This window comes from Pleurodeles waltl, chromosome 3_1 (genome assembly GCF_031143425.1).
Source record: "Pleurodeles waltl isolate 20211129_DDA chromosome 3_1, aPleWal1.hap1.20221129, whole genome shotgun sequence".
Taxonomy (NCBI): domain Eukaryota; kingdom Metazoa; phylum Chordata; class Amphibia; order Caudata; family Salamandridae; genus Pleurodeles; species Pleurodeles waltl.
In genome coordinates this window covers 834,669,627-834,689,546 of record NC_090440.1, presented here as the reverse complement: position 1 = coordinate 834,689,546, position 19,920 = coordinate 834,669,627, and the positions used below count along the sequence as shown (strand labels likewise).

The window sequence follows — 19,920 nt, the reverse complement described above, 5'->3', positions numbered from 1 at the left end:
AAGTTTTTCTTCACCGGGTCGAACCTGCCAGTTGAATCCGACCTCCTGGAGCCCTTGTCCGGATACGCGATGTGGGTTTCCTCGGTGGAGACTTTTACCTTCGGACTTAGTCGTTTTTTCGAGATGAAAATCCTTCGACCGGGGTAAACCTGGATCTTGATCCGACGTCCATGGAGCCCTTCTCGGATACGATGGCTGGGAGGTCCTGGTCAACTTTTTACGTTCGGACTTAGTCTCTTTTTTGGATGTTTTTCTTTACCGGGACGAACCACGAAGTCAGGCCGGGTCGCGGTTGAGGCAAGCCGGCTAGAATTTCCGTGGCGGGTCGGTCCCTCTCTGGAGCTTTTTTCCAAAAATTCTCAAATCTTTTCCAAACTTCTGGGGCTACACCCAGATGTTCTTTTAAGGTTCTTCTGGGGTCCACAGCTCACCCTAAGGGTCCAGAAGTTCTGTGATGGTCCTTGGGGGGTGCGGACTTCAACTCCCAGAATGCACCTGGCGCAAACTCCTTTTTGGCCACTGGACAGTGGTCAGCTGGTCGCTTTCTTCAGGAGTTGGTGCAGGGGACTCTGGTTAGCAATTTTTCACCTGTAGCAAACAGGGAGTCCCTCCTTGAACCAGTTGAAGCCAGGCAAAGTCCTTCTTGTGGTGAAGCCCAAGTGTGCAGCTGGTGCAGTCCTTCTGAGTGCAGGTTCCAGGTGCAGGCCAGGGGTCCAGCAGGGCAGTCCTTCTTCTCCTTAAGTTCTTTCTTCTTGAAATTTGGTGGGGATCTGAGGCGTGGGTGCAGGTCTGCCAGTTTTATCCTTGCTCCTGGGTGAAAAGCAGGGGGGCCCTGGTTCTCCAATCAGGGACAGGGTCGTCCCCCTGTGATGACCACTTCCTGGGAAGTGTGGCAAAAATCCATCCCAGAAGGCAATAGTCTCCAAAAATCCAACATGGATGAATCTGATTTTTGGAGGTTACATCTGGCTGAGCCCACCCACTGGTGTGGCTAAGAATCATAAACACACCCCTCTCCTGCCCTCTCCTAATCTAATCAAGGGGGCACCTAATTGTCTGGGGTTGCAGGATGTGGGGGTGTTGCTGGGTTCTCCAAATGTCCTTCTCTGCCTTTGAAGACCAGTTTGGCAGCCCTCCCCCTTCCTGCCTCACCATCTGCTGAGGGGAGATTCTCTCCCCCAAGCACATTCCTTTGTGTGAAGCCAGGCCACTTCACACCTCATCAAGGCAGCCTGGCAGAAGCTGCTGCAGGCTGGCCAATCAGAGCACAGCAGCAAAAACAATGCAGAGCTGAAATTGGCAACTTTTTAGGTAAAGTCTAAACTTTTTACCTGGACAAGTTATATTAAATCCCACAACTGGAAGTTGTGGGATTTATTACAACAATCAATTTGATACCAAATTCTTGGTATGTAACATTTAAGGAGACTTTAAAATTTAAAATAAAGTCTGCCCATTCTAGCCTATGAAGGCCATTTACTTCAATGAGGGAAAAAAGAATTCGGCTGTTTTTACCTCACCAGGGCTTATAAATCTATTTTTATAAAGTCCCTGCTTATAGTTACATGGCACCCAGCCCTAGGGGCACATAGGGCACACCTTAGGGGTGACTTATATGTAAAAATAAGGTAGTTTAAGACTTTGGAAGTACCTTTAATTCCAAAGTCGAATTTGCATATAACTTTAATTTAAAAGCAGCCAGCAAGGCAGGCTTGCTTTTAAAATGACACTGGGCACCTCAGCAGTGCACCTAGGTGTGCACCACCTATGCTGTGGTCCCTAAACCTACATGCCCTACCATATACTAGGGACTTATAGGTAGGTTAACTTAGCCAATTATAATTAGCCTAATTTGCATATCCATTTTACACAGAGCTCAGGCCCTGGGACTGGTTAGCAGTACCCAGGGCACCATCAAAGTCAGGAAAACACCAGCAAAAAGAGGAAAATGGGGGCAAAAAGTTATGGGGCCTCTGCAATCAGCCCTGTTTTCTCACACTTTTGGTCTAAGTTTAGACCTATGGTCTAAGTTTAGACAAAAAGTCTAAACTGCGACAAAAGTCTAACTTTACTATGAATAAAGTTAGACTTTATGTCTAAGTTTAGACTTTCAGTCTAAATTTAGACCAAAAGTCTAAACTTAGACATAAAGGGCCTCATTCCGACCCGGACGGGCGGCGGAAACCGCCCAAACACCGCCCCGCGGTCAGAAGACCGCGGGGGGCATTTCAACTTTCCCGCTGGGCCGGCGGGCGATCTGCAAAAGATCGCCCGCCGGCCCAGCGGGAAAGCGCCTTCCACGAGGATGCCGGCTCCGAATGGAGCCGGCGGAGTGGAAGGTGTGCGACGGGTGCTGTGGCACCCGTCGCGCTTTTCAGTGTCTGCTAAGCAGACACTGAAAAGCAATGTGGGGCCCTGTTAGGGGGCCCCTGCAGTGCCCATGCCATCGGCATGGGCACTGCAGGGGCCCCCAGGGGCCCCACGACACCCGTTCCCGCCAGCCAGGTTCTGGCGGTGTAAACCGCCAGAACCAGGCTGGCGGGAAGGGGGTCGGAATCCCCATGGCGGCGCAGCTTGCTGCGCCGCCATGGAGGATTCCCATGGGCAGCGGGAAACCGGCGGGAGACCGCTGGTTTCCCGTTTCTGACCGCGGCGTTACCGCCGCGGTCAGAATGCCCATGAATGCACCGCCAGCCTGTTGGCGGTGCATTCGCTGCCCTCGGCCCTGGCGGATTCAATCCGCCAGGCTCAGAATGAGGGCCTAAGTCTAATTTAACTACGAGTAAAGTTAGGCTTTAGGTCTGAACTTAGAATTCTGGTCAAACTTAGACTTCTGGTCTAAGTTTACCTTTGTGAGTCAGGCCCATTGTCACTTACTGAACCCTTATGATCAAAATAAAATGCAGCCCTGTATAAATTGTTGTTTTCACCCATATTGGAGACTCAGTGGCTCCAGTAATCTGTTGTTGCCATGGTTTCTTAATGGAACGGTCTAAATGTTTACTTCCATATTTTAAACACCTATATATTGGGACAAGCTCATTGGAACTAAATGAATGTTTTAACCCAACAGATCTCTAACTAGCAAGTCGTTTGATTAATGGTCTTAATGTATATTTGGCGAATTAAGGTGAAATGGACTCTACCAAATAAGTTTGGAACATAGCTAAGGAAATATTTATGCACACATAAATATACTCCATACATGCCTCTTGACATAACATATATTTCTCTGAATTTCATCAACTTTGTTTAGAACTAATTTAAATTTTTCTTCTCAATATGTATAAATGTCGACTGTATTATTATTTTATACTGTTAGATATTCACCTATTTGCAACGGTTTTTAATATCAATACAGTAAAGTCTTTTGTATAATTTGAATGATATTGATTAGAAATCAGGAGACCCTAGCATCGTAGTTTTCACATTGGAAGCTTTTTTCTAGCAAAAAGATGCACAGTCACGGCGCATAGATGGTCACTGCTTACCTTGAATCCTGTCAGAAGTGCTGGCCTTAGAATGTTTGTCAAACATGGAGCTGTTCAGAGCCTCTGCAGTGAAAGGGCAGCATTCAGTGTATATTTGATTACTCAGAACCCACATGAAAAATATTCACAGTCAGTATTTAGTTGTTTGTTGCCCCTAAGGCAAGTGTGTTCTTCGCATCTCCCAACTCAAAATGCAAGACGCTAGGCTTTTGGGTCTGAAGAAAGCATGCACACCTTTGACTCCTAGCTCCTGACTTGGTCATATTCTGACTTGTAGGCTGACTCCTTTCACACTGAATTGGTCCTTAATATAAGCCATAATATGAGTAATGGTGGCCTATCAAGATACAGTAGCCACTGGAATTTGCACATATGATAACGCTTTGAATTAATTTGCTTGTCTTTATTTTAATTTTACGATTGTATCAACTATTATTTGTTCTGAATTAAAGTTAAGATCCATACCAATTGTATGTGATTGTTGTTAAAAATATTTCTAAAAATAATTTTGCTCTCTATTAGATATTCTTGTTTCGTTTGGTACATATTTTAAATGTAGCATTAACAACACTAAAGACAATAAGGGTAGCTGAAAAGAAAGTATTTGTATTTTTCATGCTAGGTATTGTGATATCATTGTGATGCGATCTGATGGATGATTAGTTACTCCAATGGGGAGCACTGAAGTGAAATACATTTAGCCCTGACTTCAGTTAATGACTGGATTACTTGCCGGTAATCTTAATTACTTCTGCAGCCATTGTCATCACCCTGTTTCTTACTGTATGGGTGCCAGGCCTCTACATGACTTAGTCTGTATATGCTTTATATTAAGGAAATATTCCCTCTTCTGGTAACCCTTATAATGGCCACAAGACTTCTTCTAATCCCAAGCCCTTCTAGCCTGGTCTAAAGGCTCGTGCATCGAGAGGAAAGGAGGGTTCTTAAGGAATGGGACAAGGAAGATGGCCCCAGGAGTAAAAAGGAATACGGATAAGTAATTCAATCATTTCCTGAGGTTGCCACATTCTTGTTGCATTGCTCATTGTATTAGGCATTACCCAAGATAACAAAGAACTTGGCTGTTGACCAGGTAAAGATTTTAAAAGGCAAGACTCCTGGATGGAAATTTAATAGGAAAAAGGTGTACCTTTAATTCACTCATACAAGTTCAAACACTTAAATGCATGAAAGAGAAGACAATGGCCCTCATTATGATGCCAAGATCTGCGCTGGTGGTCAATAGATGACCGCCAGCGTGACTACCCCCGCCAGCCGTATACTGTTTTCCCTGCTGGGCCGGCAGGCAGAAATAGTGTTTCTGCCCGCCAGCCCAGCGGGGAAAAGGGCCGTAACATTGACAGCGGCTTCCAATGGAGCCACTGCCAATGTTGGTGTGCGGCGGGTGCAGCTGCACCCATCGCGCAGATCACTGCCCATCAATCGGGCAGTGACCTGCGCGATGGGGCACTGCACATGAGGGCCCAGAGCACCCCTTCCACCAGCCTTTCCCTGGCGGGAAAACCCACAGGGGAAACGCTGGAGGAAATGGGATCATTATCTGAGGGGCAGCAGCGCTGCCCTGTTAGATAATGATTCCATCCACTATCAGGCTGCCTGACGGAGGCAGTCTGGCTGTGGAGGAGGGCCGCCTATGGCGCCCCTCCCTGCCTTCATTATGTGGCGGTCTGGGCCGCCACCGCTGGCATGGCGGCCCAGACAGCCAACATCATAATGAGGGCCAATATTTTTAACCAAAATTGAACTAAGCTTACTCTGTAATGTAAAATAAAAGCAGAAAGAACACACCAAGAGGCTGCCTTGCATAATTCAAGATGACCTCTTTGGATGATACAAAAAGGGCTCTAGCCTCAGCAAGATTAGGCTCTCTTTTAGACCCATGTCCACCTTGGATTCACAGGTTCATTTCTGGACATAGTAACCTGCAAACATATTAACAGGATCCACAATGTCATTAAAACGGGGTATCTTCCCTAAATTATGGAAGAAGATCATGATCCTTACTTTGTTTTCAAAAAAATGATTAAAGATTCCTCTTGTTTTAACAATTGTAGACCAATTTCTCTCCTGCCAGCTCTGGGCAAACTGTTATAACAGTCAGTCTACAGCCACATCTCACATTTCATTGAAACTAATGACTCACTCTATCCCTCCGATTCTGGCTTTCCTAAAGGTTTCAGTGTCATTTTTAGAAGTGGCAGAATTTGTCAGAATCAAATAAGATTTGGGTAGGCAAGCAAAAGTGATTTACCGTGTTCACTACTGTCTCTCATGAGATTTTGCTGGACAGACTGAGAGATGTATGCATTAACAAGAAGGCAAACAAGTGACGGAAATATTTTTTTATCAGACAGTGAGCAAGCTATACACCTTTCTCTGTTTTCATAGGATTTTAAGATTATGTGTTGTGGGGTACCTCAGGGTTCTGTCTAAGCCCCACTCTTGTTAATATCTATCTTGCTCGTCTGACCATGTTAGTGGAGAACAGGGGTTTTAACCTAGTATCCTATGCTGATGATACACAGTTGATGTTCTCTTTCCAACAAATGGATAGCAAACTAGTGGAAAATGCTCAGGACTGTATGACTGCCATTGTGAAATGGATGAAGCAGAGCTATCTGAAACTTAATTCAGATGAATCTGACACTTTGTTCTTTGGCACCTTATATTCTCCAGCGGATACATCTGTGTGGCCAGTTGACTTAGGTCCTCACTCGATGTCAGAACAAGCAGTCAGGTACCTTTGTGTCATTTTTGCCAATCAGTTATCATTTAAACCTCAAGAGAAAAATATCACAGCAAACTATTTTTTTCTATAAAATCTTTAAAAAGACTCTTGCATTTTGCCTGATCAGTCTTGTAAGATGGTAATTCACGCAATGATCACGGTTATGTTAGTTTACCCAAACTCACTGCATCTAGGACTGCCTAGAGACCTTCTTAATAAACTACAATTAGTTCATAATTCGGTGGCTCCTCTCATTTTGAGATGTCTAAAAAGACATTCCTCTACGCAGAATCTGGAAACCTTACATTGGCATCCCTTTACACAGAGGATAATGTTCAAAGCTCTTATCATAACTTATAGGGCTCTTCACCTTGCCGGTCCTCTCTGTTTACAGAGGAGATTTAATCTGTATGTCCTAAATAGAACTCCCCGTTCCTCCAATCAGGCATTCATTTGTATGTCTAAGATACACAAGGAGAGGTGGAGACGTTTCTTTGTTTATTTGACAGCAAAATACTGGAAATTGCTCCTTAAATCTCTTAGAAAGCTAGACACGGAAAAAACGTTTGAAACTTTAGTAACAACGCATCTCAATAGGGAACTTTAATTTATCTTTACACCTTGCAAGCTCAAGTGCTGGAACGCTTCTGTTGAAGCAGTTGCACTATATAAATTATATTTAATTTATTCACCTGCTCATTTATTCATTAATTTATTAATATGTCCAATACTGATGCCCCCTGACTCTCTGCCCAAGAGGCAGCCATCCCTCTTGTGGATCTACCTTATACACCCAAATGTATTACAATACTCTGTGAAGAGTATGTAGTGGTAACAGTAGAGAAATCAACTTTCTGTGGGAAGATATGCTAGGTTTGAAATCCTTTGTTTCTGAACCACAATTCACAAACAGCTAATTACACCAATGCAAAATTGTTTTCTTTGACATAAATCAAAAAGGCAAACATTTCAGACTTAAATTGACAACCGTTGTATCTGAACAAAATGAAGATGAAGTGGAATACAAAGCAATGAATGTAGACAGATGTTAAGCAAACATAGTGGTTGTCAAAAAGAAAAGATTCGGAGGAACTTCCTCCAGTGCTTCAAAGGGAGAAAACTGCAAGATTTGTAGAACCAAAGGCAAAACCCAAATTGAAACAGTCAGATTGGAAACAGGCCCAAATAATAACTACCCTTGGAAAAAGCATGGAGGATAAGACTGTGAATACTTTATTTCACTAATTACTTTATGGATTCCCACAGGCCTGCCACACCTTTCGTGGCAGTCCACTGGATTTATGAGGTATAAGCTTCTAATCATTTCTCAAAACCCTGAAAAAAATTTCATAAATCAAGGCTTTCACAGTTTGTCCTGTCAAAAAGAAAAAATACCTTTTCAAGATCCTTGTGGAATGGAACAAGATGTGACTTGTTCCAGGTCAGAAGTAAGCAATGAGCGAGTAGAGGCTGCATACTCAACTATTTTCTAGCAAAGTTTGGGCCTTGGCCAGCACAAATCAAGCCAACCGTACAGGCAAGCATGGACCAATCTTACTTCATTGTGAAGGATTGCAACCAAGGGAAGCACAGTTTTGGTGAATACCCTTAGAGAAAACAACCACAAATTGAAATTAGAGAGACACTACAGAAAACCAAGTAAACTTCTGGCCAGAGGCCTCCTTGCAACGTGGATGAACAGTGGGGCTGGCCACATGCACACACTTACCCATCCATTCACAAGCACATACACACACACCCATTCACAGTATGTTCTTGCAAAGACTTATAAATTCATACTTGCTCCCAGACAATAAAAATAAGGTACTTACCGGGCTGCGGTGGTGATGGCAGGACCAGTAGGGGGGGGGAAAGCAATAGGCACCTAAGAAGCTGCATAGTTTGGGCAGCAAATCCAAAAAGATCATGCGTGTCATGGGTCAGGTAATGAGAAGAGGATCTTACCTCACATGTCATAGAGTGGGATGGGGTCCGTGAGAATTGTTGACCCCACCTCACTCTGTGATGAGGAGTCATTGTCTAACAGTCAGCCCACTTCTGGCTTAAAATGTAAGCATCCAGGCCCCAGTCTATTGGTGCTGCACTACCTCATCATGATGGGGAGGACCTCACAGGCCTCTGCTGGGCTGAGGTGGTCGCACCCTCAGGGCTTTAAAGTCTTTAGCTGGCAGAGTTTGTCTCAGACTTCAGGATGCCTGCGCATTTAGCACGTATTCAGTGCCTGGCTGCCTGACCCAGACATGATGAGTGTCTGTCAGGCTGACCTTTACTCAGCCTGTCAGACACTATTCATGTTTACAAAAGGGTGGGGGGACTGTGCCCCTATGCCATTATTGATAGACCATGCCTGCCTTTGGCTCTGTAGTCAACTTGAATCATGCAGATACTCATCTTCTAATTGGAGAGAGGTTAAGAAATGTCCTGGTGCCCTCATCAAAAATGCTTTGTGTGGAGTGCCCACTTTAAAATGAATATTTGTAATGTGCTGGTTTAAGTGTTAAAGTTATGACAACGCAAACGCAACTTGAATGCTTTTCAAGTGGACATATTACAGACAACACACCCTGATCTCTTTCTTCTCGTGAATTGGAGCTACCACTCTTTTTTAGCTGTTCCTCGAACTTAGATTGAAGAGCCACTTGTTTTATCAATCTCAAGGCCACAGGGTTTGCCTTGTTCCTTAAGCCAAAGGAATTGTAGAGAATTCCATTGTCCAGCCTCTCTTGGCACTTTCCATTATCCAGTGATCTAACACAGATTTAAGCCAGATGTCATAGAAATCATAAATTCTACCTTAACCAGAGAGAGAAGAAGGATTTGTGATTCTGGCATAGTCACAATCTGGAATACTTAGACACAGATGCTCTGAGGGAAGTTGAGAAGAATGCTTCACAATGTTACTGCTTATCTGGGTATTTGCTTTTAAAGGATGCACAAGAATATCTGGAATGTCTATTTGTGCTAAAAAAACAATAAAGAGAATACTTAGAAAGACCATCTGCCTTCCAATTTCATAGCAACATCTGAAAACATCCATAATTAATGGCTCCAGTGGATATTGCAGAAGAATTTGGATGGTCAAAGAAATGTAACCTACATTTTCATGGAGACCAGAAGTTCAAAAACATCTTCCCCAATATGAATGGCTAAGGAAAACGTCTAAAAATCTTTGACTACAGATTGGGAGTCAAAAGCACCATGCTAGATTAACGCTACATAAGCCTTTTTCAGAAAGCATCCCCAAGGCTTGAACATTTGCCAACCAAATCAGATACCAAGGATTCAACCTTTATCATCAGAGAAAACTCTCTATCTTCACCTTCCAGATCAAACAGCTGAGTCATGTATCTAGCAACTCCAACTATGTGCATATTTTCCCATTCTTTTTCAAGTAAGTCCTTAAATAATTGGTGAATCAGTGAGGAAAGGTTTTGGTATTGCTGTAACTGATGTAATCACATCACAAATTCCCCTTATGTTACCAAAAATCCCAGTCATGTTCTGCTTTCTGTAAAATGTACCTATGGCATCATTCATAGTTAATTGTTCCAAATCAGAAGAAGACAAAGATGATAAAGAACTTGAGAGGCAAATATCTCTACACTTCATATGGCTAAGCACTTAAACTCTGAGAAAGAAAGTATCTCCTTTAAATCCTTAATTTTAATTTTAATTCACACATTACTTCCACCAGAATATCAGCGGGCATTCCCATAGGTTTTCAACAAGTTAGGAACCAGATGCATCTGAAGCCACATCAGATATCTCTGCAAAGGAATGCTTTTTTCATCTTTCTGTGAGTTTTTGCTGATGATTATCATTCTCATTCAAAGAACTCTGCAACACAACCACAGCCAAAGCCATCAGGTCCCCAAAGGTAAGTTGGAAAAAGTCTGACTAACAACAACCTTAAAACTACACCAACTGTGACCTTCACAGAAGATCATTATAGCAGACACAAGAAAACATTACTATGAGAAATCAATATAACAAGAATCATGGAAATGAAACAACTTGATTAGGTGCTATAATGGTCATGCCCCCTGATTACCATATCTACTGGAAAACAGGCCTAACGTAATTTCCAGATTGATTCAACATCTGGTCAGCAGAAGCACATCTAAGTCCAAAGGAAACTTACCTTGCTGTTTGCCAGGTGAGATATGCAAAATTAGAGGGAACAGAGAACTATCTTGCATTTTACTTAGATAACAGCAATACAAGGTGATTGTGAGGTGGAATGGATGCCGTCATGCTAACACCAATATTATTCCCTGTTTCCACAGTGAGCTTCGCAGCCCCAAGGATATAAGACTCATGAAAATTACCTGTCTCGATGGATACACAAAAAAATCAAGACATCTTGCTAATTTAGGAAAATAAATTATTAATTGAGGTGGATGCCAACCCACCACAAGTAATCAAGTCACTAGCCTGTGAGGTGAAGGGAAAGGTTTCAATAATTTAAACCTGAGCTCAAATCCTGGTAAACATAGGACAGATCAGACAGGCTTAACCTAGAGAAAATTAGTGAAGCTTTTAAAAGTAACAAAACAGTTAAACATTCAGAAATGGAACACAATAAAAACCCCACTCCAATTTATAAAAATAGTGTCATATTTACAAAATTACACCTAAATCATAAAACTCCAGTCAGGATAATCTGAGGTGTGAATTTTCAAAGATGTAAGCAAAAACGAGGCATGAAAAAGTAAATAGGAGTTCATACTCACTGTTTGGGCGACCACAACCTAGGCTTCATTTCAGGCTGATTGTGATGGAGCACAATTTAAATATGCAAAGCATTTCATCCCAGTCCAAGTTTTTCGTTTAAGACTTAAGGCCTTATTACTACATTGGCGGTCAGACCAGGTTACCGCCAAAGCCGCGGGGAGGAGGCTTCCAACATGCCGGCGGCCTCCCTCTCTCCATTGTATTATAATGTTTCAACTGGGCCGACCGTCGGAAACATCCTATTATGGCATTTCTGCCAGTCAGCCAGGTGGAAACAGTACCATGGCTTTGGAGGCCAATGCTGTTGCACAACAGCAACAGTGTAGGCAGTGCACATTCCAAGGGTGCTGGTACAGGACCCCTGCACTGACCATGTCCATGCCACGGGCATGGTCAGTGCAGGGCCCCCCCTGTGGCCCCTAGCACAGGCTTACAGCCAGCCTTTTCAAGGCAGGGACCCCGCCATGAAAAGGCTGGCTGAATGAGGACTCGTGATCAGCATGGCGGTGCTGCCATTGGCGCCGCTGTGGCTGACCACCACTTGGACCGCTGCCACCTAAAATGGATTTGCTGCTAGGAAGAAGCTTCATGTGAGAGAAAAATATTTCTTCAGCCCAATAAAGGTTTGCCTTGACCAGATAGGCTCAGGTGGTTGGTCTGTGTCTTCCAGCAGATGGAAGACAGTGGAAGTCCCACAGCCTTTAAGAGATTATAGAATACATCTTTTTAGACACAACTAAGGCTTCCAGGAACTCAGGGACAGCACTTGAGGGTCAGGACACACTCAAGCATAGGCCCCCAGAAGAGTCCATTCCTCTTCCCTTTGCAACTGATCACTGGTCACTTCTAAGAAAGGCATCTTGCAGCTTGTGTCCCTCTAGCCACACAGGAGGTCAGCCAGCTAATTGTTGGAGTCCACTTCTTTGACCTTGGTAAAAGTGGAACAGATCCAGCCCTTTAGGTCTCTTCACAGGTCTCAATCATCTTGTTTAGTCCTCCTTCTTCTCTTATACATGAGCAGACATTTTCCTGAGGAGGGTGCCTCCCACTTTCCGTGATGCAGAGCCAAAAACCAATTTCAGCAAAAATGGTGGTGGCCACACCAACAGGAGCATTTTCTCCCAGTGAGTGTCATGTCTGTTATATGCATTAAGATGAAGATGGAATGTTCCTTTAATAAAATATGTAAACCAACTAGGAAATGCCTGTCATAGAAGGCAACAACCCTCATAGATTACGAAATTATTTGAAGAAGATGGCAAAAGGAGGTGATCTCAAAGCCACTTTTTTCACTGTTTGACTTCTTTGGTCTTTTGTTGCATCCCAAGTCAGCCCTCAATTGGTTTAGCTTGCCACACACACACACAGTGAGCTATATTGGTGATGGATAAAGTTGGATATATATTTGTTATGTTACATACCAGTCAACAGTAAGTGTATATGTTGGGCAGTAGCTGTTCCAAAGCACAAGGGTCAACATTTGTGGCAGTAAGAAGACCTAGGATGGGTAATTTCTATATTATATCACATGGGATTCTGCAATCCCTGTAGAAAAAGCCATCTCTAATTTCTTTTTAATTGTCGACTTGTGATGCACCCAGTCGCTGATTAATAGAAATGGCATCAGAACTCAGCAGTGATAACTTATTCCAGGTGAGTTCTGATGTCACAATGCCTGATACCAGCACCAGGAACAGAAGGTAAGGCAGGTCATGCCATGGAACATAATTAAAACAAGTGTTTAAGGAACTGAAATGAAACATGGCTTTTCTTTCTTCATCTCTGATTTTCTAGTTGCCTAGTGACATGCAAAAAAGGAGACATATAATGCAACATGTTTATTTTATGAACTCCTTCATTAAATGTAGGAAAGTTAAAATCTTTCTGCATGTTTCTACACATTCCTAGCTACTGCACCTTTAAAAAAAACTGATTAGTATTTAACTGGTTTTAATATTTTTTTGCAACAAATATCAACCTGATTTTAACTTTGCACTAGCGATGTTATTCTTATTCTTCTTGTTTGCAAACATTCTATCTCTTTCATATGAAAGAGCTGTGCAACAGTGATTTAAGTGGTTGCTGTCAAAGGTGATGGTTCAACCGTGTATTATACGGAATTACGTCCCTAAGAGTTGTAATCACCTTATGATTTACAGCAGGTGGTACGCTATCTCTTATTTAAATTAGCTGTAATGAAACCTGTACATTTATTAATGATATCTGATGGCCATAATACATATGATTTTCAAATTTGTGCTGCTTGATCAATTTTCGCCAATACTTATATCTAGAAACTGCATATGTTTTCATATATATTGAGATTAGAAATGTAGCGTTATTCCTATAGTAAACATTTTTTTGTATCACAAATATATCAATATAAAATCTTTCTGAAAAATAACTCTCACATATAAGTACTATTTTAAAATCAATATTACCCTTTTCCATTGTTGGCAATTTTTTCTGTAGCTTGTCTATATTAGGGAAGTGGGAAATGTGCGTATTTTGCATTTATGTAATTATCCAAAATCTCACCAAAATTACTTAAATTACACATACTTACCCAAAATGCAAAACTGGCATCTGGTACTGTATTTTACTGTGAAATGTGCCTTTGAGTTTACTTTGAATGCCAGGATGCATTATGAACTAAAAAAAAAGCGCAAAACAACAAAAACATATCTAACAATACCCGCTCGTGCTATGTCGTTCCTGTGCGTTTGTGGTACATTTTTACAGAGACCGCCACATTTACTGTAAAATGTTACTTATTTAGCGTAGTTTCGGGAATTTACCTTAACAAGAGTATCAGGAAACTACAATAATTACACCAGCGTAATCGCGATTCGTCAGGGTTAGTATACATATTACTTGTCTTCAAACCAATGGTTGTGCATGTAAAAATATGGTCTAATAAGGAAAGAGGAGTTGAATGATAAAGAAGACTGAAGAGTCAAATGTTTATGGACATGAAATAAAGGTGTTTTCTTTATACTGTAATTTCAGTAATTGAATGTGCACTTTGATTTTGCCGAGAAATTGATTTTTCCTAAGAAGTGATTTCTATAAATATAATACCCTTTGTAAAGGTGCATGCATGCATTTATTTACTTTTGAAAACAGAAATGCTGTCCTGAGAAAAGTCCATAGAATGTATTTGCTTTTCGGTACATTGTGTTTTATTTTGAAGTGTGACTTCTGTTTCCAAAATAGATGGCAGGTGGGCACCCTCTTGCTGCTTCACCTCCTCAAGCCATACCCCAGCCAGTGACATCAATAAAGAGGTTTGCAGGTGGTCTGCAGTTACACACAACAGATCTAGATGACATTAACATAGAGGACTTAAGTGGTCCTGTGAAACGCATGGCACCTCCTCCCCCCTCGCCACGTATGGCAGCAGCTCCCCCTTCTCCACGACCACCTGCCATGCCAATTGCCATTGCTCCCAGAACAGCAGCATCTTCTTCCACAAATGCAAGAGCTGCCGCATCATCATCATCTTGGATGCATAATCCCCTATCTCCACCACCGCCTGCTCCTCCTCTCCCCCCACAATCTATGGGCAATGTTCGATTTCCATCCACTTTTTCTGAGGAACGGAAAGTCATCCAGAATTTTCATTCTAGTCATGCAGCAGACACATTTCATGACTGGGAAAAGAAAAACTATAGAGGGAGACCTGCCATGAGTTCTGCAAATGCATCGAATGCGGATCATGGCTACCCGCCAAGTCCGAAGGTATACTGTCATCTGCTGTGACGGTGTGTGTATTCACATTGTATGTTGTGTGGTTTACAGGCATGTATTTTACAGTAATGCATGTTAAGACGTTTGGAAAAATTGAAGTGTTTTTTTGAGCGGGGGTCTGCATGTTGAAGCAATGTTAAGGCAATAGACAATAACATAGAAAACGGATTCAGTCTTAGGGAAGGTGAACCGAAGCTGTGTAGTACTCATGAATAGATATAATTAATAGGCATCTGCAGCAATGGTATCATGGTTAAGGTTGGTTAATGCATTGAAAAAGTCAATTAGCATACAGAATTTGGTAGCTTTCTAATTCGATTACCCAGTATATTATTGACCTGAATAGCATAATAACACAAAGAAGTCCATGTCTTGTGGATGTTGCTAATGAGCCGACACAGCATTTGCCAAATATTAAGAGGTTCATATGTTTCCATTCAAATTTAGGAGTGTAAAAGTGTGGTCATTATAGAAGCCTCCTGGTCTAAACTGGTCAATTTATTACCTGTTTTAGGGCCTCATTTTGAATAATCCACAAATCCCGGTACAAATGGCACATGACTAGAGACTGGGGTTTTGCTGTATATATTGCGCTTCAGGTTTTTCCCTGCACAATTTTTGCCCAGTAACAAATGGCACAATTCTTGCCGGTTCTGGGTTTTGCACCTTGGATAAACATCCTACACATTTCATTCAGTATTTTTGGGGCTTGGTATTACAGTAGGAAATAATTTCCTACTCGTGGTGAGGCTCTAAGTATCCTAATATTCAGAGTATTTTTCATCTATGTTTTTCAGGGTGCTCCTGGTGGATAATTTTAGCAATTATGTCACTCATGCATTTTATAACATGGAAATGTATTGCAGTGTTTTTACACCTATGGTCATGAAGGGGCCAGTTAATAAAGATTTCTAAAAATATGAGCTCGGCTCATTCCAGTAGATTTTGATGAATGTGCAAGTCTCTTTCTTCCTATTGGGATTTGCCATTTAGAAAGAGCTAGCTACTATGGCATCTGTACAGTGACAGCCATATAATAAATAGCCAGCTTCCACGGCCTCTCCTGCATCTTACATATTAATTGAATCCAGAATATTGTGTGGACCAGACTGTGTGACAGTAAACTCATATCCGTGCACATTCCTGACAATGACTGTAAGGGTATGCTTTGTACTTTGCTATAGCATTTAAGACTTTTTGTATCCTAGTTCAAGACCTCTAACTGTTATGAAGCAGTGCTTATGCAAACAATTTCTGTCCTCTTAGCATAGTGTGTTTCAATCACCACTTTTCGGCTGTAGGGCCATCAGAACTTTTGGGGCACTGTTTGGCCTCTTGGGTTAAGGCCAACACTTCCTACTTTGTAGGCCAGCTACCTCCCGTCGGTCCATGCCATTTCCCCTGCATGGCCTGTCAGTGAATAGACAGGTAAAAACAGTATACAGATCAAGGGAAAAGCCCTGGGGACTGAACTCCATTCCCCCACGACCTCAAGGCGACTCATTGCACATGTGTAATTGGGACAGCTTTTTAAACACCTAAAACACACGTCTAGTGTGTGCACTGAAGCTAGGATGAAGATACAGATGATTCTTTAGGGCTCTGCTTTTCTCATTTTAGAGTGGCTACTGTATTGAGAACTGGAGTGGAGTACAATGCGTTCTGGAGCCAAAGTATAGCACCTATAAAGACAATGTCTGGAATTGTGTTGTACAAATGTAGTCCTGGGGATGTTTTTTGTTTATTTCAGTAAACCATTTCTTCATACTTGAAAATATAAGAATATTTTCAGGCAATAATTCGTTATTATGCTCCTAATTAAAATGACAAGTAGGAAGGCCACTTCCTTTCAGGCCATTATGGGCATTGTTTCCATTCTTGGAGTTTGTGTGTGACACCATAATGCTTTCTGGTTGTTGTGGTCTTCATTTGCCCCCACTAGCTAATTAGACTATCACACCTCAAATCAATGATTTATAAGTGAAAAGTTCAGAGCTAGAGACCAGACCAGTGAGCCAGCAGGATGGCTCAATAAGTTACCTGACATCTATATGTGACCTGTAGGTCAGGAGATCAGGTTCAACAAGACCAACTACACTTACCATCCCTCTGAAGTTGAAAGATGAAGTAAAATGATAGTAACTTTGGCTACTTACAGAGGAGAGCGAAAGCGACATGGTGGCATTAAGTACTATATAAAAATAAGTATTGTTGTTTTTATTAAACGGCTTAATACCTGAAGTTATTTCTTTTAAAGGCAATTTATCATTGAAAGCAACTAGTTCATGTCAAAATCCTTGCCTACATATTGTATTATTTAGGTTGCAAGAAACACCTCTAATGTCAGCAAGATTTCATCCGCATCAAGCAATCCCTTGGTATGTCATAATGTGTACTTACGATATGGAGTGCTTTGTGTACCTAGGATATGGAGTGCAGTGTTTCTTTTGTAGTTTAGTACACCTGCATGCTTTAAGATATTTTATAATTGTGAATTCATTTAAAGATTCCTCTGTGTATTTCTAAAATCATATAACTGTTAAGTATATAACTTTTAATTTGAAGAGCAGATGGGGTGCATAGAAATTGTATAACATGTCATATATGAGAATGGATTTAGTTAATTGTCTGCATTTGGGCAAATACTTTATAAAGTAGGACTCCCCCGTCATTCCCATTTGGCTAGCACCATGGGATGCAGAAAAACAACCTCATGAACAAATCATGATTTCTGCAATGAACAGGCCAGTGACGACTGTCCAAAACACTTCATTTGCCATTGTTTCTCAGGATACCCTACCCATTTATGTGTTGTGGATCCTACTCCTGCACAAGGACAAGAAAGGACATAAAGGTCGAGTGAAGTTAGTAACTGGCATGAGGGCATGAGTGCTCAAACTCCCTTTTGTTAGCCCAATCACCTATGAGTCTAACAATCTTAGATTCAATCAACAGGACTGCAGTGGGCCACTGGAAAACAATACCAGCTAAAATAGGATCACTCCAGTTCATATTTTAACCTGATCACAAATGCAGCAGGGCCCAGGATGTTTTGACAACATATGTGGCAGGATCACATCTAGAGATTACAGAGGTGGTCTGCCTTGCTGATGCTTTAGACATGTTGTGGCTATTGTTCAAACGTACAACAGGAGCCTTGCTGGAGTGTGTGGAGACTATTATGAAGCTTGGTTTACATTAGTTGAGTTCAGTGACTCTCTGAAGATCGCTTTTGGGTAGTCATCAGACTGCTTTCTTTCAGTGGTTTGTGCTAAGTCCATCTCTTACATCAGGAGATATCTAGGACTTGTTGCCTTGGAAAGGTGTGTGAGATGTGTTGGGGTTGCATGAATGCAATTTGTGTGGGCAGCAGCCAGACTACCAATGAGCCACTGCCAAGTCACTCACAGTTTCGGTATAAGTGAGCAATGGTCAAAACCTGCTTAAAACAGGACCAGATTAATCGTGAAAGTTCTGGTTGTTTCTGTGGAGTGTTAAAAATACTTCTTTAAATTTTCACCTGGTGCTGATATCACTCTATTGGTGGTAGGTGAGATGCATAGTAAAACTGGCAGGATGATAGTACTATTTTAATTACACTTGCAAAATGGATGGTTGTATCCTTACATATTTGATGTTAGCAGAACCGGTTCACTGTGCGAAACCCACTGCAGTGATGTGAGAGGTGATGTATAAGTGGTCTATACTTTAACAAGAATGGTTGTAATCTCAACTTGTAACTTCTTGGTGTTTTAATGAACGTTCATGGATCTGCAATATTTATTTCTTGTTATTTCAATTTTCTCTTGCACATTAAGAGTGTTTGCATATAAGTACTGAGTCAAACTTCGTATCCCAATGGGTCTGGGACTTGCTGTTATTGGGTAGTCCTCTTCAGCTTGTGTGAGGCATTGGTAGCTGTTTTTGGCACAGATACCATAGCAAGTATGGCAGCTGGTAATGGTGTCTGCACAGTTTCTCTGGGAAGCTAGGTGTAGAGGCTTTAGTGCGCATATATGCAGCTTACTTCTGGTTCTTGCGCTAGGCCTTTGCCATTGTCACTAAGTTGGTAGCCTGCCCAGTTGGGCGATGGTGGCATTGACAGCCAGTAGTATGAATCATTGGAGATGGCAATATCTTACCTGATCAAAGGCTGTACCAAGATTCTTCATCTCCTCTGTAGAAGTGGTCTTTTGGTTTGCCAGTGTTTCTAGGTAGGATGTGACTACAAGGTGAATGACAAGCCTGTAGACAGTCAAATCTAAATAAAGAAAACATTTCCTCAAGGTTCGATTAGCAAAACAACTTGTTGAACTGACTTGTATGACTGAGGAGCCAATGACAGTGGAGGGTGAAAATAAAGCTTAGTACTACTCATACCATGTCAATAGTGAAGTGAACTGTAGACATTTATTTAGACATGAATTAAGCAAATGAATGCTCCACAGTAAGGAATTTCTGAAGCAAATCTGTAACTCCCCTAAATAAATATACAAAAGCACTGGATGCTTGTAGAAAAACTAAGGGCCTCATTTCAAGGCTAGCGGGCCGACCGTCAGCCTGCCAACCCTGTGGTGAGAAACCCCCCGCTGTGGTCTCAGAGGTCTTACCACTGGGCCAATTACAACTTTCCCACTGGGCTGACCGGCAGGAACAAAGGTTGCCGCCAGTCAGCCCAGTGGGAAAGGTGTGGCAGCATTGCTCCCGGCTCATAATTGAGACTGCAGCGATGTTGCCACGATTAGGGTGCACCAACACCATTGAAATGCGCACTGTCTGCACATCGTTTCAAGGGTGCTTAGCAGGAGGACCCCTGCACTCCCCAGGCCACAGGTATGGGCAGTGCAGGGGCATTTGTTCTCTGCCAGCCTTTTCCTCGGGGTCAGACCATAATAAAAAGTCTAGTAGAGAAGAAGGCTGTAATCAACAGGGCGGCGCTAAGTTCAGCATTGCCCTGGATGATTGCAAACAAGACCGCCATCCCCCCATTGGGATCTTGGATCCTGGCAAAGACGGTGGTCGGCCTGCCAACCTTGTAATGTAGCCGTCAGATCGCCTCATTGCGCCAGTTCAACCGCCACCGCAAGACTGGCAGTCAAGTACCACCAGCCTTGTAGTCGGGCCCTAAGACTTGACGGAAGACACATGACTTGTGAAGGTAAGCGGCGATAATGT

The 19,920-nt window shown here is 42.2% G+C and overlaps 1 protein-coding gene across 2 annotated transcripts in view; it reads left to right on the top strand.

Moving 5' to 3' along the window:
• USH1C (USH1 protein network component harmonin) overlaps window positions 1–19,920 on the top strand; it is a 605,394-nt gene that overhangs the window by 439,009 nt on the left and 146,465 nt on the right. The window contains exons 18-20 of one of the 2 annotated variants that reach the window (XM_069223746.1): window positions 14,212–14,601; window positions 14,659–14,736; window positions 17,067–17,123. The exons of the other annotated variant lie outside the window; for it this stretch is intronic. Of the exons in view, the coding sequence (XP_069079847.1) occupies window positions 14,212–14,601; window positions 14,659–14,736; window positions 17,067–17,123 (525 nt within the window). The remainder of the gene's footprint in view (window positions 1–14,211; window positions 14,602–14,658; window positions 14,737–17,066; window positions 17,124–19,920) is intronic. 2 annotated transcript variants of the gene reach the window in all.